General features: G+C 45.6%; 1 protein-coding gene across 2 annotated transcripts; it reads left to right on the top strand.

Annotated features, from left to right (window-relative positions):
* The first annotated feature begins 1,065 nt into the window (after positions 1-1,065).
* Positions 1,066-25,706, top strand: stxbp1a (syntaxin binding protein 1a). Of its 2 annotated transcripts, XM_007909629.2 has the most exons (20): positions 1,066-1,424; positions 12,735-12,784; positions 13,293-13,374; positions 13,738-13,814; positions 14,138-14,216; positions 14,905-15,008; positions 16,175-16,323; positions 16,667-16,751; positions 16,972-17,102; positions 17,636-17,743; positions 18,308-18,368; positions 18,709-18,774; positions 18,864-18,944; positions 19,442-19,580; positions 19,797-19,906; positions 20,355-20,456; positions 21,400-21,485; positions 21,902-22,056; positions 22,797-22,923; positions 24,188-24,250. In XM_007909629.2, exons 1-19 carry the CDS (start codon positions 1,388-1,390, stop codon positions 22,904-22,906), a joined length of 1,812 nt encoding a protein of 603 aa, XP_007907820.1. In that variant the 5' UTR covers positions 1,066-1,387; the 3' UTR covers positions 22,907-22,923; positions 24,188-24,250. The 2 variants fall into 2 exon arrangements, with proteins under 2 accessions (XP_007907820.1, XP_007907821.1); XM_007909630.2 differs by lacking the exon at positions 22,797-22,923 and having other exon boundaries at positions 1,068-1,424; positions 24,188-25,706.
* The last annotated feature ends 664 nt before the right edge of the window (positions 25,707-26,370 follow it).

The following is a 26,370-nucleotide window of genomic DNA, read 5'->3' as shown; positions in this document are numbered from 1 at the left end:
GTTGGCTTCCGGAAGATGTGATGCTTTGATCTGTGTGAAGACAAACTGCAGCAGGAACTTTAGTTCGTTATAATCGGCGGACACGATAACCTCGCACTTTGCATAAGTTATATCAAATATATGGTCCCAACTAATATGATTTGTGTGAGGTTTACAGTACATTGGAACTCAAGCTGTGGGGGGGGGGGGGGGGGGTGTATGTCTGTCTCTCTCTGGTGCGAGGGTTGAGTTCCACCCCCTGATGGCAGGAGAGGGTTTCTCACTCGATTGCCTCTCATTTGATTCACTGGGAAAGGGATGGGTTGTTCCTTTCCCTCTGTCTGCATCGCTTTGCAGGAACAACGAGGAGGGAGGGCAGGACATCCAATGGGAAGGAAAGAGTTAATGATTGGACATTGCTAATAATTTGGTTGTAATATACTGTACGTGTATATAAAAATACTATTTATTGCCCTTTTCCAATGGGCATATTTTCTTAGTTCTGCATTCCTCGATATTTCCAGATCACTTATCCATCACCGCAGCCCCCACCCCCCCCCCACCCATCCCCCCAAAAAACATTCCCAGATCATAAAATACAATACATATATAGAGATATATAGTGTATTTCATTTATTCTCCATTTGTATATATATGTGTGTGTGTGAAATTAATGAATGAAATTAACAAGTCGTATATATAGACACACACATATAGTATATACATATGGATACATATATGTATCTATGTGTATATATATTTATACGTATCCATATGGGTGTATGTATCTGTATGTATCTAAATGTATCTTTGTGTGTATGTATCTAAATATATCTATGTGTGTATATGTATCTATATGTGTGTGTATCTAAATGTATCTATATGTGTATATGTATCTGTGTGTGTGTGTATCTAAATGTATATTTGTGTGTGTATATGTATACCTGTTTGTTCAAAATACTGTATTCAAACCACAAAAAAGCACTCGCCATCTGGAGACTCTTCAAAAGGGTCACCTCATTAATATGAGGGGATAATGCGGGGAGGGAGAGGGGGTTAGAGAGCAGAGGGGAGGGGAGGGGAATGCAGTGAATGAAATGAAGGTGTCATTTCATTGCTCTCCCCCTCTCTCTCTCTCTCTCTCCCCCTCTCCAATCTCTTGGCGTTTACACTATGCATTGATGAAGCACTTGCTGACTGACACCAACAGCCACAGAGCAACGCTTTCAGTTCAGTGGCTCTGCCTTTGGCTGAGGCTGAGCTTTGGGCTGTGGTTGGGGATGAGAGAGAAAAAGGCAGAGATACACCAAGGAATTATCTGGAGTTGAGCCCGTGACGCGGTGCCTTTAATATCGCTCTCCTCGCAGTCAGCTGATAGAGAGGGATTTGGGAGCTGATAGAAGACATCATGGCACCCATCGGGCTTAAAGCTGTGGTTGGAGAAAGTAAGGACAATCTCTGTGCTTTTTATTCTCTCTCTCTCTCTCTCTCTTCTTTATATACATATATATCTATCTCTATTTTTGAAAATGGAAATAATACCAATCGTGGATTTTTTTTTGGCAAAAACAAGAGAGAAATATTAAAGGAAAAGAGCAAATGGTAGATTTCACAACGCCTTTCCCTCTCTCTGGTCTCCTCCACATCACAACATGCAGTCGATTCGGGACTGGATGCAGAGAGATGACATTAATGGGGATGGGTCTGATCGCTTGTCTGTTGTTGTTTTTCTACACGGTCCTATATTTTCACATTCATACAAAGAGATTGTATTTATGTATTTATATATATATTTTTAAAAAAGCCACATCCACATAGCCAGCCAACTGCACCTGGGGTTTGCGAGAATATTTAACGAGTTGATGGATTCTGTTAACGCTGTGTGTGTGTGTGTATCAATGTGTGTGTGTTTTATACTGTACAGTCGGTCATTCATTTACCGTAAATATAATATAAATGGGTGGCGCATAATTGCCTCTTTCGTAAAAAAAAGGTCGGGCACGTCATGTAAAATTCCCCACAGGGATAGAGGGAGAGAGGGAGAGAGAGAGACGTGTGGCTGTAAATGGGGGCGAAGGCTCGATGGATGTTTAAGAATTATTTGAGATTTACAGTGTGTGTGTGTCGGGGGGAGAGGATAAACCAGACAGCGCACGTTCTCACTGACAAACCAGTGAGATATCGCTCTGCTTAAACGCACTGCAGTAAAACACACAGTGTGTGTGTGTACATGTGTGTGTGTGTGAGATACAGTGGGAAATGTAATGCTGTACTGTGTAACTGTTTACAGTTCATATCGTTAAACCTCTCCCTCTCTCCCCCTCCCTCTCTCTCACTCATCAGAAATCTCCACTCCCCCTCTCCACCTCCAAATAAAATTGTCTACTTTCACTGGAAGGGAGCAACACAAAAAGCGACAAGGAGAGAGGAAGAGGGAGAGAGAAAGAGGGAGAGAGGAAGAGGGAGAGAGAAAGAGGGAGAGAGGAAGAGGGAGAGAGAAAGAGGGAGAGACTGGAAGAGGGAGAGAGGGAGGAGAAATAACGGTTCTATGTGTGTGTGTGTGTGTGAGAGAGAGAGAGAGGGGGAACAAGGAAATCTGGAGACTATGTTAATAGGGAGTCTTTGGTGCTTTGGACAGAGTCCAAACGGTTTACACTCAGGTCTTTAAATCACCTGCACGTTGAATGTGTGATGGTTGTAGGTTGCACAGTCCAGCATTGCGGCAGACCTGAGCTCTCTCTCTGTCTCAGCCTCTCTCTCTCTCTCTCTCTCTCTCACACCCTATTCTCAACATCAGAGCAAATACAACTGTCCTCAGTAGAGTCAGTGGGCGATGCCTTTCTTTTTTCTCTCTCTCTTCTCTGCCTTAAATCGATCGCTTCTGCCCTTCCCAGTCTCTGCAGAATCCCTCTGTGTGTCTGTGTCTGTCTGTCTGTCTGTCTGTCTGGTTGTGAGATTTTAAAACTCTGAAGATTCACAACTGTTAAGTTTGACAGAGTGAGAGATTGAGTGTGGGAATGGGGTGGGAGGAAGAGAGAGAGAAAAAAAGAGGTTGAAACAACCGTTTAAGAGCCAGTGGGACATGAATGCAAAGTTGCAATAATAATAATCCTGGCATTTGATACAGCGTCTTATCACGTCTTCGAGACGTCTCAAAGCGCTTCACAGGATATACTGTAAAGTGAATTGACTGTATATCGTGTGAGTGAAACACAGTAGTTAATTGTACACAGGAAATCCTTGGAATCGCATCACCTTCCTCCCCGCCCAAGAAAAAACAATTATAAAATCTGCAGCAAAAATAATGGTATTCAGACAGTTCACCCCAAAGGAAAATGTTTAAACCCCGTTCACCCTCAATCCCAAGGTCTGGTGTGAATATTGGGAGTGTTTTTAATATCTGTATTTGTCATATTTTGTTTTGAGAAAGATTTGGAAGAAACTTAAAATGTTATGCCCCCCCCCCCCACCCCCCCATTCTAGGTGATCTTGAAATATGTTGTAAAATATCTAACTAATATATAACTACTATAATATATAACTTATATAATTTTACAACATATTTTAAGGATTTTGCCCTTAAACGATTCCCCCCCCCAAAAAAAAAATCGTTCATTCAATTCATGGCTGTTTGACGTTGCAAATTGACTTCCACATTTGCCTACAGATCACACAGTCACTGCATTTTATGGTAAATCCTGTGAAGCACTTGGAGACTCTCAACATCATGATAAGGAGCTATATCAAATGCAAGGATTATTATTATTATTTTACAGTATGTCCTGTGAAGTGTCTGAAATGTCCTCCTGACCTGAAAGGTGCTGTACCAAGTGTAAATTAGATTGATTCAAATGCAAGGATTATTATTGTTGTCTGAATTCATAATCCAGACTGTGGGAAATGTATTCATTAAGAAGCACAGTACCATAATGACAAGGGAATTGGACTTTGTCCTCAAGATAAGAGTTCACTTCGGAAGCTGTTCACTCTAACTGAACTTTGATTAAAAACATTTATCAGTTTGACAGAAAACACAAGCAATTTGATTTCCAAACCTGGAGTTGGTTTGCATAATAGTCGCTTGCTGCTGATCAGAAGTATCTGGGGGTGGAGGCAGAGTGGTGAGACAGAAATAATCCATGCTCATTTATCAGAGATGCCTGACCCATTCAGAAACCCATCACCAAGCTAAGGAGTTGGCAAGCTTACCGCAGTGTTGGTAGGAGTGCTGCATTGTCAGGTGCCATCCTTCAGACGAGGTGTTGATCCAAGGTCCTCTCTGTGCCTGTTGAGGTGGACTTTAAAGTTCCTAAGGCTTTATTTGAAAAGAGTGAGTTTCTCCTGGTGTCCTGGCCAATGCTTTTTCAGATTATGTTGGTCATTCACTTAATGGCTGTTGTAGAACATTGCTGTGCGCAAATTAAATTGGCTGCTGTGTTTTACCTACAAATACTTTAAAATGTCTCAATAATATGATAAGACGCTGTAGGAAATGCAAGGATTAGTTTTTTACCCTTTAATACTCTCAGTTCCCAAGTATATATCTACCTCCCTTTAAATATCCCAATTGATTCTGGCTCTATGGTCTTGTGAGAAGATGCATTCCACATTCTCTCACCTTTTGTGTTAAGAAATGTTATCCAATCTCACTTTGAGCTAGTCCAGGTCTAAATGTAACATGACGCCCACTTGTTCTGGATCCCTCCACTAGACGGAAGGGCCATCCAACTATCTAGTTTATTAATTCCCATTATTATTTTCAATGCCTCAGTCAGCCGCCCTTTAACCTCCTCATCTCTTTAGGAAGTAAAGATTGAAGGTGCTTTAATATCACTGGATACATCATGTGAGTTGCCGTTCGAGATGCGAATAGACAGCAATTACAAAAATCTGCTAAACAGGGGATAAAGGATAAGAATCACAGGGAAAGTTAAAATAGCTATGATGAACCGTTGATGCTCGATAGAAAGGCAACGTTTTGCGAAACACCTTTGAAACCAAAAGTTTGCCTTGCTTGGCAGTGGGAATAAATATACGAGGAGAGCTTACAAATTGAAGTAGGAATGATACATTCTACTCCCAGATAACATCGCGTCAGCCCTCCGCTCATCCCAGTATGGCACATTGACGATCTTTGCATTGAGTCACAGAGCTTTGACCTCGGTCCATGACTCAGTAATTCAGCACTGTCTAGTTTGGCCTGAAGGCCCTGGGGATTCCATTGCTCTGGAAAGAATTTTTCACAACGGGATAGAAAGAGAGAATCTTTCCAAGCAACCACAACAATGACGTGTATATAGCGCCTTTCACGTCAAAGTGCTGGACAGCCCCAAGCCACCTTCAAACGTCCTACTCTATGCTGTTGGTTTGCATGATTGATACCAAACTGAAATACTGTAATTACCTGGAGCAGAAACCTGGAGGTATGATTAACGGAACTCAAAGGAGCGGTGAGGTTTGGATGGAAAGGGTACGACTGATATTCCACTAGGCATGTGTTACTCCAAGTGTAACTGGAACTTCACTGCTGAAGGGATTTTTCACAGTCACCCAGTACGTTTTATTTATTTGGGTTCTTGAGCTAGAGAAAAAGACTTAGACTCTTGTAGCTGAGTTTGGGTTAAAGGCTGTTCTGGGATAGATGTAGGAGTTAAATCCCGTTTTCTGCACCTCATTCATTAAATGATGGACACAAGAGAGAACACTAGCTAATAGAAATGCAACAGACAGCCATCATCCAAATGCAAGTGGCCTAAATGTGTTTGTCAGACTTCAGAAGCTGTCAAATCATAGACCTGGATAAAATTGTCAGAGTGAAGAGGAGATGTGTAGCCGACTGTTTGGACAACTCAATGAGCAATCACAGAGGAAATTACCAGCCACTGTCATACGCCTTACGTACAAATTCTGCTTCAAGAATAGTGTCACGGGATCTTTAATGTCCATCTGAGCAGATAGACAGGACCTTGGTTTAACGTCTCATTTGAAGGATGGCCACTCCCAACAATGCATTCCCCCAGCACTGTATTGGAACATTAGCCTAAACTGTGTGAGGCCAAAATCCTGATGTTAGGCTTGAATCCACAACAGTGTTTATGACTCAGAGGTAAGAGTGCCACCCACTGGGCCAGACTGACCCCTTACCAAGATTTACAAAGAATGTACAGCACAGAAACAGGCCGTTTGACCCAACCAGTCTGTGCCGGTGTTGGGGTTCAGAGGAAGGGAGAGATCTAATGAGCTAAATGGCCTTCTTCATCCGAACTTCTCTTGTGATTCCTTCCTTCCCTGGATTCACTGCAATAGACGTTGAACCAGAGCAGTCAGCGTTCACCATGCTTCAATATCTCCTGGCTCCTGGGGAAGATCTGCTGACAGCCTAGAGCCATGGCTATCCTAAAGACTAACTGACTCAGCTCCCAATTCCCCTTCCAGCTGTCCCAACAACAACTTGTATTTATATGGTGCCCTTCACATGGGCTAGCATCTCGGAGCGTTCCCCCTCCCCCCCCCACCCACCCAGTGTGAAGGGTGTGCACAATACTCTGTGAAAGGTGTCCAGGGGAGATCAGATAACCTTGTAGGTGAACGAACGAACGAACGCGGCAGCTGATTTGCACTCAGCCGAGGATGTACCCAAAAACAGCTATGAAATGGAAGACAGTTGTTATCTGTGTGTGTGTGTGGTGGGGGGTGAGGGGAGAGAAAGGGGAATCGTGGCCCAGGACACCGGGAGAGAAACCCCAATCTCTTATCGAATTGCGCTGTAGGATCTTTAACAATCCGCCTGATAGAGACAGACTCTCCCCAGTCTGAGCAGCAGCTTTGTGGCGAACAAGCAGGAAGGAAGGCGGCAGACAAAACATTGCTGTTTAATTTGACCGCGTCAATGATCTGACACAGGATCATTGAGCTTGTGAGCAGTTTAATGATCAATCTCACCTCCACTGTAACACCTTATCTCAAAGCACAGTTGTAGCTCCCTCTAGCACCCCAGGATAGGAACAACTCCTACACTCCCCCCACACACACTCTCTCCCTGTCTCTGCCTCTCCCGTCTGCAGCAGTTTTAAAAAAAACCTAAAGCCATAAAACATTGAGAAGAGCTTTTAATGTATCAACAGCTACTGTTTGAACCCTATCAATAACCTGACACCAGCGGCTGGTGGGGGTGGGCTGTGCTGATCTGCAATGTCCTTTATACTGCAATTGCTTTATTGGTACATGTGATCTGGCTGCACAATGTTAACCGCTCCCTTGGGCTCAGTCTGCGCTCTTTTTTTCCACTGAATTAAATTAACATCAACGATGGTAACGCAAGTCTCCGCCACTGTCTTCCTGGCTTTGCCCCGAGACAACACTGGCACGGATTTGCAATCACTCGTTATTCCCACCCCACCCCCTCCACGTCATCATCTTCAGTATTTGAAAGCTTGGCATTAATAATAATGAATTGACTGTATATTTTGTGGGCCAAACGCGGCAGCCAATTGCGCACAGTAGTGTCCCACAAACAGTTGTGGATTGAAGTGACCAAATTATTATTTTTTGGAAACGATTATTACCCCCACAAAGCCATCCACCGATCGACTAACGTTACCAGCAATTACACTTGATACAGCATCTTTCAAGTCTCCAAGCTCTTCTTACAGCTGAGTAGTACTGAGTAGTAGCTCAAATTAAGGGACGGGGGAGAGGAAGGAAAGCATGGTTGAAGATCTTAAGGTAGGTTTTGAAGGCGGGCAAGGAAGCTGGGGGTGGGGGAGGGGGCAGGCAAGATGGAGAGACACTGATTGGAGTTTGAGTTTCAGAGAGTAGGGGAAGGATAATAATAATCATAATAATCCTTGCATTTGATATAGCGCCTTATGTCAGAAGAACGTCTCAAAGCGCTTCACAGGATTTACTGTGAAATGGAGTGACTGCGTATTTGTAGGAAAATGCACAATTGCACACAGCAACGTCCCACAAACAGCCATGAAACGAAAGATCGGTTTTTATTTGGGGGGATTGTTGGCCAGGACACTGGGAGAGAGAAACTCCCTTCTCTTTTCGAATAGCGCCACAGGATCTTTAACATCCACCTGAACAGGTAGACGGGACCTTGGTTTAACATCTCATCCAGTTTAAAGCCCACCACCTCCAGACCTTTCTCCTCACAGTCACTACACTTCGAGGTCAGTAACTCACAGAGAGTCACCACAACATCTTGCAGTTACGTCATGCCTTTCGGATACAGCATGCGTGTCTCAAAGGGCAGCAGTAAAGCCCTGTTGTCAGTCACAACTGGAAAAGATTTTGTTTTTAAGTTTGATTCTAAATTTGCCTTGCGTTTTGTTGCTATTACAGATATTTTGGATTAGGGTTATTACAGATCTGTGGATTTTCCCTTCCCCCCCACCACCTCTCCACCCCCCTCCCTCGCTCCCCTCCTCCTGAACAGGCACAGCTGGGCCCTAGGTTTGACGTCACATCCGAAGGACAGCATCTCCAACAACAGTGCTGGGCTCCCCCCGTGTCGGCCTAGACTGTGAGCTCCAAGTTGTCGATGTGGGGGCTCGAAACCCCTGATTTTAAAGTGTAGATCTTCCAATTACTGTAGTACTTTGTGGATGCGTTAAGGAGGAAAAAACCTAGAGGGGGCATACTTCATTGCCACTCTATGTTAAAAGCAACAATTGGATTCAATGTAATAGCTACCAAAACAATGATCACAATTGATAATTTCAGGCAAAGTGTTTTTTCTAGGGATTGAAACTGGACAAATTAGTCACTGGTTTGGTTTACTCTTGTTCCACTAAACAAGTGCTTGCAATTATCCTATTGCAGAGACAGACAGACACCCTGTGTTTACTTGAATGCACCAGTGCCTTGTTTAAATCGATTCAGCCGTTTAATCTTAATTTTCTGCAAAATGATTATTTTTAAACATATACCTTTAGAGTTGATTAATATTCCACTCGGAAGCTGTCAATTTGACTGACGCTTGCCTGATGTTGCAGTAATGAGGCAGAGCGATAGCAGAGAAGACAAGGGCACGGTTTAACTCCACACCAAACAAGGCGACCAGGGAACAGATGCCTTTTCCCACCTTTTCACGAGATCCAGGAATAATTGTGATTGTCCAGCAGGGATGTGATTTACATTTTGAGCAAAATAAGTAGAAGAGACGACTACCAATTTGCCAACAGTACATCAAGGATATTTTTAGGGGACATTCAAGCATTCTGAACTGCGACGTTTGCAAATGGAAGGCTGATGTGCAAATCCACCCCAGGATTTGCTAAACCAGATAATAATAATAATAATCCTTCCATTTAACGCAGCGCCTTATCACCTTGTTGAGACGTCTCAAAGCACTTCACAGGATATACTGTAAAGTGAATCGACCGTATATTTTGTGGGCGAAACGTGGCAGCCAATTGCGCACAGCAGCGTCCCCACATCCCAGTGTCGTGGATTGAGCAACAAAATTTATTTGCATTTAGATTTGTGGACACAACAGTATATTTTTTCCTTCTCTTCCAGGCTTTTTCCGGGCTACTGTCACAAACTGTTACAATAAGCACAGCAAATGGAATACTATTATTATTAATACTCGTTATTATTTTGAGACTTTTTCTTGGAAGGAAAAGCCACACAGCCTAAGACGGGGTGGAATTTCAGGCAGCTGCAGTCCTGCTCCACTAAAGGGCAGACTTTGGTTGACTCCCCATTCACTACGTGCTTTGTTGATCGACCTAATCCAGGATTTACAGCGTTCCGCTCTTTTGTGTCTGTTTGTGACAGGCCGGACCACTCCTTTTTTCATCCCTCTCACGGCTAATCTCCAATTGTGAAGCGCATAAAACAAAGCAGCTTATTTGAGTAAGCTTTAGATTTCTGCCTCTTCTACACCCGGAGAAACTTCCAAGTGGTGAAAGAATCACAATGACTCGATTCTGCATTCCATGCAGTGCCATTCTCGTCAGGAAGCACATCTCAGAGAGCTCCACATGATCTTACTTACTGTACAACATGGTGACTGTGTCATTTGTCGCCAAGCACGGCAGCCAATTTGCGCACAATAATAATACAACAATAACTTGCTTTTATATAGCGCCCTTCACCCAGGGCCGGGTCTTGGAGCACTTAATAATAATATTCCTTACATTTGATAGAGAGCCTTTCACATCAGATCAAGTCACAGAGTATACTGTAAAGTGTAGTGACTGTGTTTTTTGGGCTGAATGTAATTTGGAAAGCGTTTTCTCACAATCCTTAGAAACTAAATCAAGACTGAATTGAAGAATTTCCACCGTTTGGTGCAATCTTAAAATTGAAGGTGAAGTGTTCCACAGGCAAAGACTAGGTTGAGAAAGCCTGTGATTTATTGCTGACAAGTCAACACAGTATTTGCCCTGAGTTTTCAGGAGGATGTTGCCTTTAGTCAGCTTAGCCATGAGCCGAATGCAAGTTAATCAGATTAACAACTACGTCTGCCGCACAGGAGCCATGTTTGTCTCCCAAGGCACAAGACTTAAGAGAGGAGAGAAAGCGAATAGCTAGTGTATTTGCACAAATTGCACAGCAATGTCCAACAAACAGCCATGAAGTGAGTGACCAATTTTTTCTTGGGTATTGTTGACCAGTACACTGAGCGAGAGAGAGAGAAACTGCTTTCCTTTTTTGAATAGCGCTGCTATAATGCAACCTTTAACCGCCCACCTGAACAGGCAGACACCACCATTGATGGACGTCACCTCTAACAATGCGCCTCAGGTTCTGGGCTGGATTATGATCAATAATACATCGACAAATGACTCAGTTTATCCTTTAGGGTCACAGACATTTCCGGGCCTGATCATGTTCGTTCTGAATGGAAATAGTGAAGGCAAATGAGACCGAAATCTAGGCAGTCAAATCATTAGATTCTTCTACCTAGTGCCAGTATTGAAGGATAGGTGTAAAATGGGCTGTAGTCACATTGTTTTATCGACTTCAGCTCCGCGGAGAGATTGGTAAGATCAGATCGGTTCATGGTTTTATTGTTTCGTCGTGACACAAAGTCAGAAAGAAAAGAAAATCCCTCAGTGAACAAATTGGCAATGACGAACCAATCTACACAAACGGTGGAGCTCTCCCTAAGCACCAAAGAGTTACAAATGTCATGCTGATATTACAAGACACGTTTTAGTTCTTAAGCGACAGTTACCAGGCTTTGCCTGACGGTGGAAGTGTCGTATCTGATGGGCTGAACGTTTTTCTTTGTTCTGCGTGCGGCAGTAAAAATTTGTTCCCATTTGATGTGCTAATTATCACACAAAACAGGAGTTAGTTTTATCCGGGGTTGGGTGGGGGTGGGGGGAATTGTTGGCCAGGACACTAGGAGAATAGTAAATGCCCTTTAAATGTAATGGTAAATGCAAGTTGTTGTTGTCTTCTTTTACATTACATACAGTTTTATCCTCTTGTGGGGCTACAGCATCATTTCCTGTTGTTGAGGAAATTACTTGTGCTGGGAGCTAAGAGGATTTCAGTTTAAGGAATTGCCTCTGTGCTCAGGCTTCAAGCCACTGAAGTCTTTTAGTTCTATAATTGGATTTAATCCCTTCCTTTTCTCTCAGCGTCAGATACAAATAGAGCAGGAGCGGGGACATGATTGGAGCACAGAGAATGAGAGAGAAACTGATTAAGGGACTGTAAACGAATAAACAGAGCAGGGTGATAAGCAGAGCAGGGTATTGGAAGAGATTAGTCAAATGGTTGTACGTTTGCTACTAATCACTGGCCCTGCTCCACAACCACAAGCTCATTCATGAGCCAGACAAAGGGAGATGGAGTTTCCTGGGGTTTAGCACACGCACGTGGCCAGCTCGTTCCGTTTCCATTGAGCCAGCAGTCCTGCCGGCCAGCGAGACAACAACAACAACTTGCAACTATATAGTGCCCTTCACGCATCTCGGAGCGCTTCACAGTGCTGACTCTGAGCTGGTGGGAGGGAGGGAGGAGGTGTCTGTAAGCACAGTCGAAGAGGAAGGTCTTCAGTCGTGATCTAAAAGAGGGGAAGTAGTGGGAAAGGTGGAGGGATTGGGGGAGAGAGTTCCAAAGCTTTGGGGTGTGGTGGCTGAAAGCACGGCCACTGCTGGTGGAGTGGAGGGGACGAGAGACAAACAGGAGGCCAGACGGAAAGAAGGGATGTGATCTCAAATAACAAACCAAATATCTGATCCCAAATTGATCCCAAATAAATGGAATTGCTGTTGGTAATAGATTCATTCCACAGAATCTGCTGATGTTGGCTTAGTATGTGTGGAGGGGAGAGAGAAAGAGGAGAGAGCAGGGGGTCGGGTTTGGAATGGACTAAAAGATTAATTACACGATCTGCTGTTACATGTCCTGTTCATGCGCTTGGTCAGAAAACAGTGAGTCAGAGGCACACCTCACAGAACCTCTCAGCTTCTTGTCAATGTGCAGGAATTCATTTGGCGTCTAAACTGCAGAGTCAGCACATAAGTAAAGCTCTTCCTGTCACAGGATGGGGACTTGGGCAAAGCCGGAGACATTGGACCATTCCCTGGCTCAGCATCAGTTGCTGCTACAGTTAAGCGCTCTGAGACGCTATCCCACGTGAAGGGCACTAGATATATGCAAGATGTTGCTTTCCCTGTAGAAAGCCAGCAAAGGACGTGAGTGGATTGTGTTTGCGCTGCAGCCTGTAGATTTGTTAGTACTTTCTTAAAATGGATTAAGTTCTCATTTCTTTCCGGCCACAGAGATCATGAACGATGTGATCAAGAAGGTGAAGAAGAAGGGAGAATGGAAGGTATCAGCCTATGCATGTCCTGCCTGCTCTTTGTGGTGGTGTGTTGATGTATTGATGTTGTATTTGGGGGGCGGGGGGGGGGGGGAGGTGAGAGGGGGCAGGGGGAGAATGCTTTGCGATGAGGTGAAACGTACATTTCTACGTTGATCCCCAGCCTTAAATCAGAGGCTGACCCACGGACATTTTTGGAGTACATGCTGCGCTATTCTGTCGTGTTTATTAGCAGGTGAAACGGGTGATGTTTTTGCGACATCGTAAAATGTTTGTCACCTACATCCCAGGGAGCAGGGAGGTGGAGGGAATAAGGTCAGGTCAGTCACTAATGGGCGGGGGGGTGGTGGCGAAGTGAGGTTGCTCACATACTTACCGTCAGGGCGTGTGGGGCGTGGGGGATGGGGTTGTTGGGGTGCTAATACAGTCCGGGCACAGAGAGAGGGAGGAGAGTGTGGGGGTGGCAGGCTGGGCTCTCACTGATGCACTGCTCTGTGTGTGTCTGTCTGTTCTCCAGGTGTTGGTTGTCGATCAGCTCAGCATGAGGATGCTCTCGTCCTGTTGCAAGATGACGGACATCATGACCGAAGGTGTTACAAGTGAGTTACCAGGGCGGGCTCCTCGCCACGTGCTATTTGTCATCATACTCTTGGGACCTGAATCACCATTACGTGTAGTGACTTTTCCAGGTCATTTCAAAGTCCGTCTCAAGACCTATCTCTTTGACCACACTTTGGTGATCTCTGGCGTGGGGTGAAGTGTTTGCCATGGAGCTGGGGTTGGTGGCAGAGAGTTGGGGTGGGGGCTGGTTGTTTCAGGGTGGGGGCCGGGACTGTTGAGCTGAGTGTTGGGGGCTGGGCAGTGGGGGGTGTGGTGTGGGGGCTAGTTTCTGACTTCTGTGCCACTGTTTTACTCGGATTGATTTGTCCCTTCCTCCGTCCCAATGATGGCTTTACCCAAAGTCGTGGAAGACATCAATAAACGTCGAGAGCCCATCCCCAGCTTGGAAGCAGTTTACCTGATCACACCGTCTGAAGAGGTACATGATGAGCTGTTGCCTTGCAAATGCACTCGTCGCTCTCACTCTCGCTTTTAAGGCTTGTTGTATCACATTGGCACATTCTCCTATGTGAAAGACTGTCCAAATCTGTGTTGTTGTTGTTGTTTATCACCCAGCTTGGGTGCAAACCCTTGACTGTCCAGCGCCTTGGGGACATCCTCCTGATGGGAAAGGCGATGTGTGAATCCAATTTTTTTGTCGTTGTTTATGTCTTGCTACCATTCTCCTCCCTGCAAGTATGAAAAGTGAATCTTGGCCCCGTTTACCTGCAGTTTGTCTGACAAGAGTCTTGTCTGTTTCAGTCTGTGCGTGCGCTGATCAATGATTTCAAGGACCCTCCGACCTCCAAGTACAGGGCAGCTCATGTCTTCTTTACAGACTGTAAGTACAGACACCCCCTGAGCCCCCTCCCCCACCCCCCCCACTCCCCCCACCCACACACACCCACACACACTCACACAAACACACACAGTTCTTCCTCCTGGACGAATTACCCGACCCTGTTATATTCGCCATTTGGATCAGATAATAAACCTTACACTCCGTTCAACACCTTTCACACCGGGAGCTCATTTGAATTGAAGGTGTTATTGTGAAATTGTATGTTGCTGGGTTTATATATAGCCCCGCTCTGTGGCCAGCATTCTCTTGTATATTTGATGAGATCGCTCTGTCTGTTCAGCCTTGTTTGTTCCTTTATCTCTTTCTTACTTTGTTGATGTCCTGGGCCCTGTTGGAAGTTCTGAGCACTTTGGGACGTCCTCCCGACGTGAAAGGCACTCTATGAATGTAATTTTGTTGTTGTTGTTGTTGAGCAGTAGTATTGGCGGAGGAAGGCAGCTGAGGGGATTTCTGAGTGACACTTCCTCAGGGCAAATAATAATAAGTAGCAAATCATCTCCCTGTCTGGGTCCCCAACCTGGCTTAGGCGGTTGCACTCTCGCCTCTGATTCTAGAAAGTTGTGGGTTCGAACCCCCATCACATGGGGTCTTTGAACCCATAGTCTCTAGGCTAACCCTAATCCACCCCATCCAGAAAATAAAACGATCATCTTTTCCGAACTTTCAGCCTGCTCAGATCCACTGTTTAACGAGCTGGTGAAGTCCCGCACATCCAAGGTCATCAAAACTCTCACAGAAATCAACATCGCCTTCCTTCCATATGAATCACAGGTGAGTCATAGCCTCTCGAGGGCTGAGATGATAGAGTAGACAGACACCTCTGCCGGCTGAGATCAGACAACTCTCATTGTTTCATTCTCCGCAATCTCACAAGACAGCGGCGGGGAGATAATTCCACAGAACCAAATAGGCATCTTATCTAAATTGACAACACAGACACATACCGAATAGATCTCTCTGTTCAGTCTGACTCCTCGCTACAGTTTCCAGAGAGCAGGGGCTAACAGTCCTTGTGCACCTCTCTGGACAACCATCTCTCTCTGTCGCTCTCCCTGTGTCATCCAGTCTCTCAACATTGCCACTCCAGCCCTCCCTTACCCACTCCACCTCTCTGCTGAGACATTGGCTTAGAGCAGTAAAGATCAAGGGGGGTGGGTGTGGTGAGGCGGGAGTGAACAATGAAGGACATTCGCCTACAAAAACACACAGTCACTATATGTCATAGTAAATCCACGCAAAGTGCTTTGAGGCGTCTTGCTGTCGTGAAAGACACTGGTACCAAGGATTATTTTTAGGATTATTAAGAACCCACAGGATCCATCTGTCAGCTGTGGGGGGTGTGTGATGGTTACACTGTGAAAGGGGGGTCACATGATGGCCACCAGATGTGCCTGTGCTTATCGCAGTTTCTCTGATTGCTTTAGGGCAGCTACAGAACAGCTTGTGTCAGGGCAGGTTTACTGTGTAATTATGCGGCTTTCCAATTAAATACAGGTAGCGAGGCAAACCCAACGGCTTGGCACAGGAGTCGTCTTATTATAAAGCAGCCTTGTCTCCTGTTTTACAGACACGAGGTGGGGAAGGAGGTGGGTGGGAGGCGGGTGATGGAGGCAGACGGTTCAGTGATATTAAAGAAACATTCAGCAACACTTTGATCCACAGGTTCAGATCTATATATTATTCCAGTCTCCCTTTAGGATGTTAGTCAGGTTCCTGTCTTTGTAATTCCAGTTTCCAGCTTTTGTGCCATCTCAATGTTTACATTTTGCTCTTGACGGGAGCCCAAGGGAAGGAGGGAGGGACTGATTGACTGACTGACTGACTCAAAGGCCTTCCTGTAGAAACTTCACCAAAATGGTTTGAACTACGGTCACATCTGACCTAATGGAGTTTCCCAAACATAGACGTGGACAAACTTGGAATCTTCTCCTCCTCAGGTTTACTCACTGGACGTCCCGGATTCATTCCAGAGCTTCTACAGCCCTCACAAGGCACAGCTCCGCACCCCCCTCCTCGAGAGGCTGGCCGAACAAATAGCAACCCTGTGTGCTACGCTGAAGGAGTATCCTGCCGTCAGATACCGGGGGTGAGATACCGGGGCAGATACAGGGGCAGATACAGTGTATGTATGTTCTTGCACATGTGTGCGTGTTCATGCGTTTGTGTATGCGTCTGTGCAGCAGTAGTGAGAAGCAAGGGTATGACCACAGCCAGCCACATGTCTTTATGGCTGGAGACGGAGCCTGCCTTGGCATTCGACATTTGGGAGATAGTTAAACATGAGACGCTGGTTCCAACGCTTGTATTGAAGGACGTTCTGGAGCTTCCTCTCAGTGCTGTGTTACACTTGGCGAGACTTTCCACAAAGAGCAGTGAACAGCAGATCATCCTGTGGATTTCCTGTGATGTTCTGCCTTTTCCATCCACAGTGATTATAAAGAGAACGCCATGCTGGCACAGCTGGTCCAAGACAAATTAGACGCTTACAAAGCTGACGATCCAACTATGGGGGAGGCAAGTCTTTCTCTCTATGTCTCTCTCTTTGTCCTTCACACACATCCAGGGGGGAAATGTGTGACTGTGTGAGTGAGTGTGTGTGTATATGAGAGAGGGTGTGAGTGAGTGAGGGTGTGTATGAGAGAGGGTGTGAGTGAGTGTGTGCATGAGAGAGGGTGAGTGTGAGCGTGTTCTGCAGTCCATGTTTCCTCGCTACAATCAATGCCTGTGGTTTCAGGGCCCAGACAAAGCTCGCTCTCAGCTCTTGATCGTGGATCGTGGGTTTGACCCAGTCTCTCCCGTGCTGCACGAGCTGACCTTCCAGGCAATGACCTATGACCTGCTGCCAGTGGAGAACGATGTTTACAAGTAAGATATGCCACAGGCGGTGTCTCTGGCTTCGCTCAGCAATCTCGCCCTGAGCGACGGGAGACAGGCTCCTCCAGGGAGCATTGGTGGGGGGGAGGAGACATTTGCCTTTGCTTGTGTTGTCCTTTGCTGAGTCGTCACGATCTGACACAACAACAACAAATGACATTTACACGGCGCCTTTCACGTTGGGAAAACATCCCAAGGCGTTGGACAGTCAGGGATTTGGACCCAAACTGGGGGTTAGGATCAGGAGTGGAGGGCAGGGAGTGAGCGGGTAGGAGGGTGGCCCAAGGCACGGTCGAAGAGGAGGGTCTTGAGATGGACGTGAAGGGAGTGGGAGATGGTGAGCAGGTGTCTGCCCGAACCCCGGTTTGGCAGATTCTTAAGTGACAGCCTTTCAGTGACTGTAGGGTACGTGTTCTGGAGGGTTGAGATCAGATGGGCCAAAGGACCTTCTTTATCCAGACAAAGATCTTGTGTGAACTGAAAGTGGGTCTAAAGCATCTTCCATCGATGCGGTATGTCTGCAGGTACGAGACTGGCGGGATGGGAGAGAACCGGGTCAAGGAGGTGCTGTTGGATGAAGATGATGACCTATGGATTACACTGCGTCACAAACACATTGCAGAGGTGTCCCAGTAAGTAAGCGACCGATCGAGCAATCGGGGGCATCTTGCAGAGAATTCAGAAGGAACTACTAACAAATTCCATGTGATAATTCACCCCCATTTTTTGCTCTAGTCAGGTGCCATCTGCTGTTGCCTCTGCCTGAGCAACTCGGAAACAACAATCCTTGCATCTCAGGCTCTCTGCAGTCACAGCAGATGGAGACAGGCGAAAACACTTGTGTCACATTTCCAGCAGGAGTCCTGTACTGTAGTGTAGTGATTAGAGCACTTGCCTCAAAAGCGAGAGGATTCGGGTTTGATTCCCAGGCAGGCAGGGCAAAACCTTAGGTAAGCTTCCTTATTCCACACATACCTGTTTACCCAGCAATAATAGGAACCCGGTTGTTAGTCAATTGGCAGATCGGGTAACTGCTGGATTTGAACATGCTAAAACCGCACAGCTTGCTACTGAGAGCACGGTGTGAGAAGGTACAGTCCCATGTGGTGTTGACGGGGAAAGGCAGTCTCAGCTTCTATCTGTAACCCCAGACCCTGTGTCTGTCAATGTATCTGAAGCACCGTTTCTCTCCCCAGGGAGGTGACTCGTTCCTTGAAGGATTTTTCCTCCAGCAAAAGAATGGCGACCGGCGAGAAGGTTTGTGTGAGAGACTCGCTTCGTTTCCACTCCCTTCTGGCACCAGATGGGATTTGCCTGCCTGGCGCTATCTACCGCCACCACCCCCTCCACCTGGGGTCTGCCTGGGAGTCACTGTGTGGCCTCCCTCATGGCACAGGAGGGTGGCTTTCTGCTTGATGTGAAGTTTCTCTCATGCACACACACACACACAGTCACACAGCATCACACAACGCACAGTCTCTCTCACACACACAATGGGAAGGACAGGAAATGGTTTGCCAGGGTTTGAGGTATGAAACAATATGATGAGGTATGATCCTCATCAGCTGCCAAATAACTCACTGTGTCCCTGTTACAGACTACCATGAGGGACTTGTCTCAGATGCTGAAGAAGATGCCACAGTACCAGAAGGAGCTGAGCAAGGTACGGTCTGTCCTCGTCACTCCCGGACACAGCTGCTCCCCGGCTCACACAGGAGATGACACTGACGGTTGGTTTTGTGTTCTCTCCAGTACTCCACTCACCTCCACCTCGCTGAGGACTGTATGAAGCATTACCAGGGCACCGTGGACAAGCTGTGCCGAGTAGAACAGGTAAAGTGTTAACCCACGCGCACCCACATGGTTACAGTCAATTGTACTGATAAACCAAGGAGCTCAATGTGCTAATCGGGAAGGGGGTGAGAAGTGGGGAGTGGAGAGGAGGGGTGGGGGGGAAGTGGATAGGAGGCGGGGATCTTAATGGTGTGATTTGCCAGGAGCTTCACGACAGCGTCACAAATGGTTCCACTCTATTGTTGAATTCCACATCCCAAGGGAACGCCACCCCTGAGGGAGGGAGATCAGTCAGTGCAGAATTCCCGTGGCATTTAGCGTGACTCTCATCCAGTCAGTGGACGGATCCCTTTACGATCGGGGTCTCGGAAAATAGTCATCATTATTGTTACTAAGTGATTCAGTTACAAAACCCTGTTCCAATACAACCCTCAACCCCTACTCCCCCCCACCCCCACACACCGCCCCCCCACCCACCATCTCCTTAACCCCCCCAACATGGAACACTGGAATGGGGTGACTGATGTGTGTTGTAGGATCTGGCCATGGGCACTGACGCTGAAGGAGAGAAGATCAAGGACCCGATGAGAGCCATCGTTCCCATCCTGCTGGATAACAACGTCACCACGTACGACAAGATCCGCATCATCCTTCTCTACATCTTCCTTAAGAACGGTGAGCGAGACCTTCATACGAGGGAGAGGGGAACAGAGCTGTATGGGAGGGAATAAGGAATGGATGAGGACCAAGTGTGGAGTAGAAACACCAGCACAGATTGGTTGGGCTGAATGGCCTGTTTCCGTGCTGAGATCACTGGATTGAAGGGGATTCTTCGGGGGTATCTTGATCTTCTGATCTTTTCTCTCTCTCTCTCTCTCTCCGTTGGGTTAGGAATTACCGAGGAGAACCTCAACAAGCTGATTCAGCATGCTCAGATCCCGCCCGAGGACAGCGAGATCATCACTAACATGGCTCACCTGGGGATCCCCATTGTCACAGATGTACGTTGCCTTTACCTCCACCTCCCACCTCTCCCCACCATCTCCCCCCACCTCCCCACACTCCCCCAACAATGTGAACTTTTCTCTGTTACTTGCCCTTCACGTAACATAAGCGTCTCGATGCCCTTTAATAAACAATAATAATCCTGGCATTTGACACAGCGCTTTATCACATCTCAAAGCACTTCACACAATATGCTGTCAAGTGAATTGACTGTGTATTTTGTGAGTGAAACACGGCAGCCAATCGCGTACAGCAGCGTCCCACAAAAAGACATGGGTAAATGGTATTACATGGGCAAATTTATTTTAACCCAATAAACATGAAAAGCAAATCCAGTAGGTACTCTATTTCTGGAGCAGGGTTGAGGTGTGGGGGAGTGAGGGGGTTTCCGGTGAGCAGCGAGGGAACATTGACAAAAATTCTCTCTCTTATTTTTCCGCTAAGTCAACCCTGCGTCGCAGGAACAAACCCGAGAGAAAGGAACGGATCAGCGAGCAAACCTACCAGCTGTCCAGATGGACACCACTCATCAAGGACATAATGGAGGTCAGTGACACTCTTACTCTTACTCTTACTCAATGTGAATTACAGAGGGGGAGAAACTTGTAGTATTCCTCAGAGCATTACCTTATTTTGTGCCAGTGTAAAGCATGAACCAACTGGCTCGAAATTTGCCATTAAAGGTTGGTGCTAATTTAGCGTTGAGGTTAAGTATCACTGCCAAATTGCAGCAGGTTCATAAACAGTTCCTTAGCTTGGCGCTGGTGCTAATTAACACAAGAAATATTGCATACTTTTCCCGATTGTATCACAGAGGGAACGGGGCGAGGGGGGTGGATTGGTTTGCAGAAATTGCACAGTTTGAAACCATCTGAATGGAGTTTTGGAAGCTCCTGGTTTTCTGAGTGGAACATATTCTCTCTGAGAGATAACTGGGGAACAGAAGCTGGAACTTAGGAAAAGCTAGCATTAGTTTTGAATTGGAGGAATCAAAGAGGGAGGGAGGCATTAAAGGGTGTTAAAGGATATGGAGAACAGGTCGGGTCGTGGGATTAGATAGACAAAGAGCTGCTATGAATTAATAAAAGAGCAGAACATATGGTCGATTTTCCTTGTACCCTCCAGACAATTTGGAGCCGTTCAAAAATATCCTTACAATGTTGACAGCGCTGTGTTTAACATTGAGACTCCATTCAATGACAAAACAACATTGTTTTTTCGGCACAGTTAATGGGATCAATTTAATGCAACCTCCACTTCTTCTAAAATCTCCCCACCTTGCTGGGACCTGGCATCTATGAGGGATGTGGTTCTTTGGCATTGAAGCTCAAGGCAATGTAGGGTGCTCGGTACAATGAAGTAACTGGGTGAGGTGCCAGGAAGTTGGTCTTATTGGACCAAGAACAATATTGATTGAGGTGTAAAGAGTAGGTGCTTCTTCCTACTTTCCCCCCCGACTAATATTGACCCGAGGACATATCTTCTTCAGGATGCCATTGATGACAAATTGGACGCTAAGCATTATCCGTACATCTCTGCCCGTTCTACTGCATCCTTCAGTTCCACCGCAGTCAGGTATGGCCTCTGCTCACGGATTCAATCAATCTGCCCCTTGTTATGTTAAAGGTGATCGTTGATAAGCCATGAGCTGGTCAGAAAAGAACACCCGCTCTTTGCCCCTTGTTTTTGCAATTGGCAGGAACTGGACATAGAGACTTGCTGGGGGTGGGGAGGGTGGGGGAAGGGAAGGAGTTGCTTCATTAACACATGAGACATGCCCTCGTGGTGATGACCCTGGTGTACACTGGGTGACCTCTAACCCAGGCCTAGTAACATCCCCACATCATCACCATCATTGTCAAGTCACTACTGATCTTTGGGGTTCATGGAGACCAACTCGCCAAGTTGGAGGCTTTCATGGTTCTAGCAGGTTTGTAGGGCAGAGTATATTCATTAGGATTGCTAGTGACTGTGACGTTTGTTACATACAGTGCCCGGTATGGCCACTGGCATAAGAATAAGACCCCAGGGGAGTACAGAACTGGGCCTCGCATGATCGCCTTCATCCTTGGGGGGGTCTCCTGCTCTGAGATGCGTTGTGCTTACGAGGTCACACAAGCCAACGGGAAGTGGGAGGTGCTAATAGGTAAGTATTGTGAAGAGGCAGCCCATCGCTTTAGAACCCATTAGCCGTGGTAAGTTAGTTTAAATACCTTTTCTTCTGCCCCCCGCTCTCTCTCTTTGCACTGAGTCAAGATCATGTAACCATCTGTTTCGTGTTTTGGCCGCGTCACACAAGATCATTAAGCCGTGATCTGTAACAAGAAACTGCGCTTAAATGTCGCCTTACATAACACCTGGGGTTTCACTGTCCGCTCATTCCTCTGTTAACCTAACCCTGCTCCTTATTGTCATTGTTAAAACATTGCTGTTGTGTGTGCGTGTGTGCGTGAGTGTGTGCGTGTATGTGTGTGCGCGTGTGTGTGTGTTCATGTGTTTTCGCTTCACGCGCAGACGTTCTGCTCAAGTACGAAACACCAAGTGCTTGCATTCCCTCGCTCAGTCGCTCAAGTCCTTTTCCCGTGCGGCCATCTGCCTGCCCTAGAGCGCCTCAGCTGGGATCTGGGCTCCCGCTGCACCCCCCCCCACTGTCGACCAGAGCACCGAAGCGCAGTCAACTCGGACCCCCTCCTCCCCAGCCCCATCGTATCCGCAGCTCGGTTGGGCTACATCCCAATGCAGGAAAGGGCTGGAGCGCGTGGTGTGATTCAGATGTTTTGCATGCACATTTCTCTCCAGCATCTTCTCGTCCTCAGGAAAGTTAATATGGGCATAAATACATTAGCGTGTTGTAAGGGTGTTAGCTACCCTCTTGTTCTCTCACAGGTTCTACCCACATTCTAACTCCCACCAATTTTCTCATGGACCTGAGACACCCGGACTTCAGGGAGTCCTCTAGGGTCACATTTGAGGACCAAGCTCCCAAAGAGGAGTGAAAAAAGGCAAATAAAAAGTAAAACTGCGAAAAAAAATAGAAGGAAACTCTTCTCTCTCTCTTTATGTGTTTGTTTCGAAGAGTTTTCTTTGTTTTACTCGACCAGAATTCTTCCTTTCGGAAAGAAAAAGACTCAAATTCTTTTTTTAAAATTTATTTTAAAAAACACGCACAGAAAAAATATCTTATCTTTCTGTCTCGTAAGGATAATGAACTGTGTAAGCAACGTGTAACTTAACTTGTAAAAAAAATGTTCTCTTTAAAAACGGAAAACAAGAAAACGTTTGTCGTGAAGTAATTTGAAAGTGATCGGATTTTAAAAAATTATAATAATTTAAACAAGTAATACAATGCTATTTGCAGTTCAAACCTCTCCGCTTAACCCTTTGAGTACTGTAAGATTATTTTGCGGGTGGGAGGAGGCACTTTCTTGCACGTGGTTCAATAAACGGACGATTTTTGGGGGGATATTGGATTCTAATCCACTATTAAAACAACTCATCACTATCTTGAAAGATCCTTAACACAATAAACTTCTGTTAACTGGAACCTGTATTAACTTCTCACAACCACTTAAGACATTGTGTGGTTAACATCCCAGCCACATTTATTGATGTATTTATACACGCGCGTAACTTGCCACTCCGGATAACTCGTCACTGAGCCCTTTTCCCTCGGAGCGATTAGTTATCAGGAGTTGGGTGCATTCCTGAAATCCCCCAAAAATTCGGACGACGAACCTGTTTCTATTTGTGGGTGCGAAAGTGCCGAGTCAGTCAAAGGGTTAATACAAAGTCTGTTTTCTTTTTCGTTAAAAAAAAATCTTCTTTCTCGTTCAAAAAGATCTGAGGCATCGTGCGAGTTTCTGTTGAGTTAAAACATCTCGCCATTTAAGATTTGGCTATCTCAAGCTAAGTTTCCTTTCCAGTATGATTTATTATTGAATGTCAGTCACGGGCTCCAGTGCTATTAAAGCTGCAGTATCTATTTTCCCCAAGTGGTGAAATGCATTTTATTAACTTTACGCATTAATAAGAATTTTTAAAATAAACACTCAAAAATTGAGCTGGGACATCGAGTTGGGACAGCTTAGGACATTGGGTAAAGAAAATTCTTACCCGTCTCACTTAATAGCTTTGCTGTCTTTTCACATCGATGGGATAAAGATACTGCATTTTTAAAACTAATGGCATTGTTTTGCAGTTCAGTTTCTTGTGCGTTTGCACCAGACTAATTAACTAACCAACTAACTGATCGATTCTTGCAACCTTCCATCCTTTAGGATCTACACACGTGTTCACTCCCCAAAAATTGCTCGATTCACTGAAAAAACTGAACAAGCCAGACGAGGAACCCAGCAGTTAAAAGAGTGAAACCATCGCGGAGAGGTTTTGAGCACTCTTTGAAGATCCCCCTCCTTCTCCGCACCCCCTCCCCCACCCCACCACCACCACCCCCCACCCCCACTTACTGTCTGTGAAGTTTTGATGTTGCAACCTTTGTAATTCAATATGTATTGCATTGAGCTAAACAAAAGATATGAAGGCTAGCAAATTTCTCTCGAAATTGTTTTAGCAATGGATGCAACGTTTAAAACAAAAGGAATTTCTGGGAAAAAAAGCTTACCTAATACTGTAATTACTAAAATCTGACGACGATTGCTTTAAAACCGCTAGGACATGAGTGAATTGGTTAGAATTCTCTTGGGTTTCTTTCATATGTGTGTTTGGATTAGTGGAGGAAAGCTTTGCATGGGGGTTGGGCTTATGCAGCGTAAATACAGAGTAAAAGAGTAAAGATGAAATAATAGTAGCCCCTTTGTCTTGAAAAACACACACACAAACATACATATATATATAATATATATATAATAAAATTAAACGATTCTGAAACTTCCAACCCAAAAGCTGCTGTGATGTCCTGGGGATGAAGCGTGTTGTTCCAATTTGCCTGGAATAAGTCTTGTTGATGTGATATATTATATATAAATGCTGACAATAAATTGCCAGCGACTCAAAGCATGGTTATAGCGACCGTTTTATGAAGTCTTCTCGAGGGCTGCTTTCTGGACAGGGAAAGTGGCCAGCACATTCCTCCACTGATGGTCAAAACCCAAAGTATTCCTCCCCTCCCCAACTCCCCAACATCTTTTAAACGTGTAGTGTCAAACGTCGTGCTTGCGAAACAGAGCCAATGTTATTTCAGTATTGTACTTAGTAAATGAAAATGGAATTACTGTCTCTTTGGTTAATATTGAGATAAAACCATTTATGCACTAACTGATAGTGTGTCGCTGTATAGTCCAACTGGTGAAAAACGTGAAGTAGCCTCTTTTAATTTATGAGTGTGTATGTATATTCTCTGTGTCCTTTTGTGCTGTGTTAATGCTTGTGTGTGTGGTAGTTATATTGGAGGGGAGGGAGGGAGGGAGCGGAGGGAGGGATTTTCTTTCCTTCTGGGCATTGCTGCATCTTCCATTTGTCGAAAAGCTTTTTAATTGCCGGTCTCTTGCTCGCGCCGTTATTTGCAGCAAAAAGGCCATGTGATGCACTGACTGCTTTTGTGATGCAAGAAGCTTACTTTGCTGTTGTAACACGATCCACTGTGTCGAGTCCTATTTATATGAAGTTATTTATCCGAGAACTTTAGTCTTGTCTTGATGCCCCTCTCCCCCCTCCCCCCCCGTCTCCCGTGAAAAGAGTCCGATCCTGTGTTCAGAGTGTTCAAGCACAAAGTGTACTTTATGTTCTGAGACCGAAGCAGATAAATAAATGGGTCCTGATGAGATTGCTTGTACATTGGGTCACTGTGTAAGTGATTTCTTACTCCTCTTGGTCTAAATTCGTTGAGCCGTTTCGCTCCCATCTTCAAACTCAAATAAAAACAAAATCCCCGCATTCGATACTGCATCTTTCCCATCAGGAGGATGTCTCAAAGCGCTTCAGTGGATTTCGTAAGGGTGTGTTTTTGCAGGCCGATTTGCATGGATTGATGTCCCCACAAACAGCCGTGGAGTCGAATGAGAATAAGGGCGCTCCAAACTACGATAATAACAATAATCCTTGTATGTGATTATGGGCACCTTATCATGTCATTGAGACGTCTCAAAGGAGGTAATGTGGATTGGTGGGAGAAATAATCTTAAAAGGTAATCTGATATGAGGGTGACAAACTGTGTGGTGGGGACGGGAGAGACTCTGATTGATCCGGGGAGGAAATGCAAGTTGTCGATCCAATGAAAGACAAGTGGAGGGTCGTGTGGCAATCCTTCAATACAATCCCACTTTGGTGACGAGAGTGAATTAGGAAGAAGGCAATGTATCTCGACAATGTGACGAGGCTTTTGTCAACAAAATTCATCAAGTCCGGGGCTGCATGTCATATCTCTGAGCTGCTGTCTTATTAAAGTTGTTAAAAGTTCCTGCACAAGGTCCCAAATTGCCAGATATATGGGGAAGGCCAGTG

This window comes from Callorhinchus milii, unplaced genomic scaffold (genome assembly GCF_018977255.1).
Source record: "Callorhinchus milii isolate IMCB2004 unplaced genomic scaffold, IMCB_Cmil_1.0 Scaffold8, whole genome shotgun sequence".
In the NCBI taxonomy this organism is placed as follows: domain Eukaryota; kingdom Metazoa; phylum Chordata; class Chondrichthyes; order Chimaeriformes; family Callorhinchidae; genus Callorhinchus; species Callorhinchus milii.
This window is presented reverse-complemented; position numbering and strand designations above follow the sequence as displayed.

Bases quoted from the DNA above. Each gene is read 5' to 3' on its own strand.
- stxbp1a (XM_007909629.2), top strand. From the start codon at position 1,388: ATGGCACCCATCGGGCTTAAAGCTGTGGTTGGAGAAA. The intron at 13,815-14,137 runs GTACATGATGAG...TGTCTGTTTCAG, and splicing joins TGATCACACCGTCTGAAGAG to TCTGTGCGTGCGCTGATCAA. The intron at 21,486-21,901 runs GTATGGCCTCTG...TGTTACATACAG, and splicing joins TTCAGTTCCACCGCAGTCAG to TGCCCGGTATGGCCACTGGC.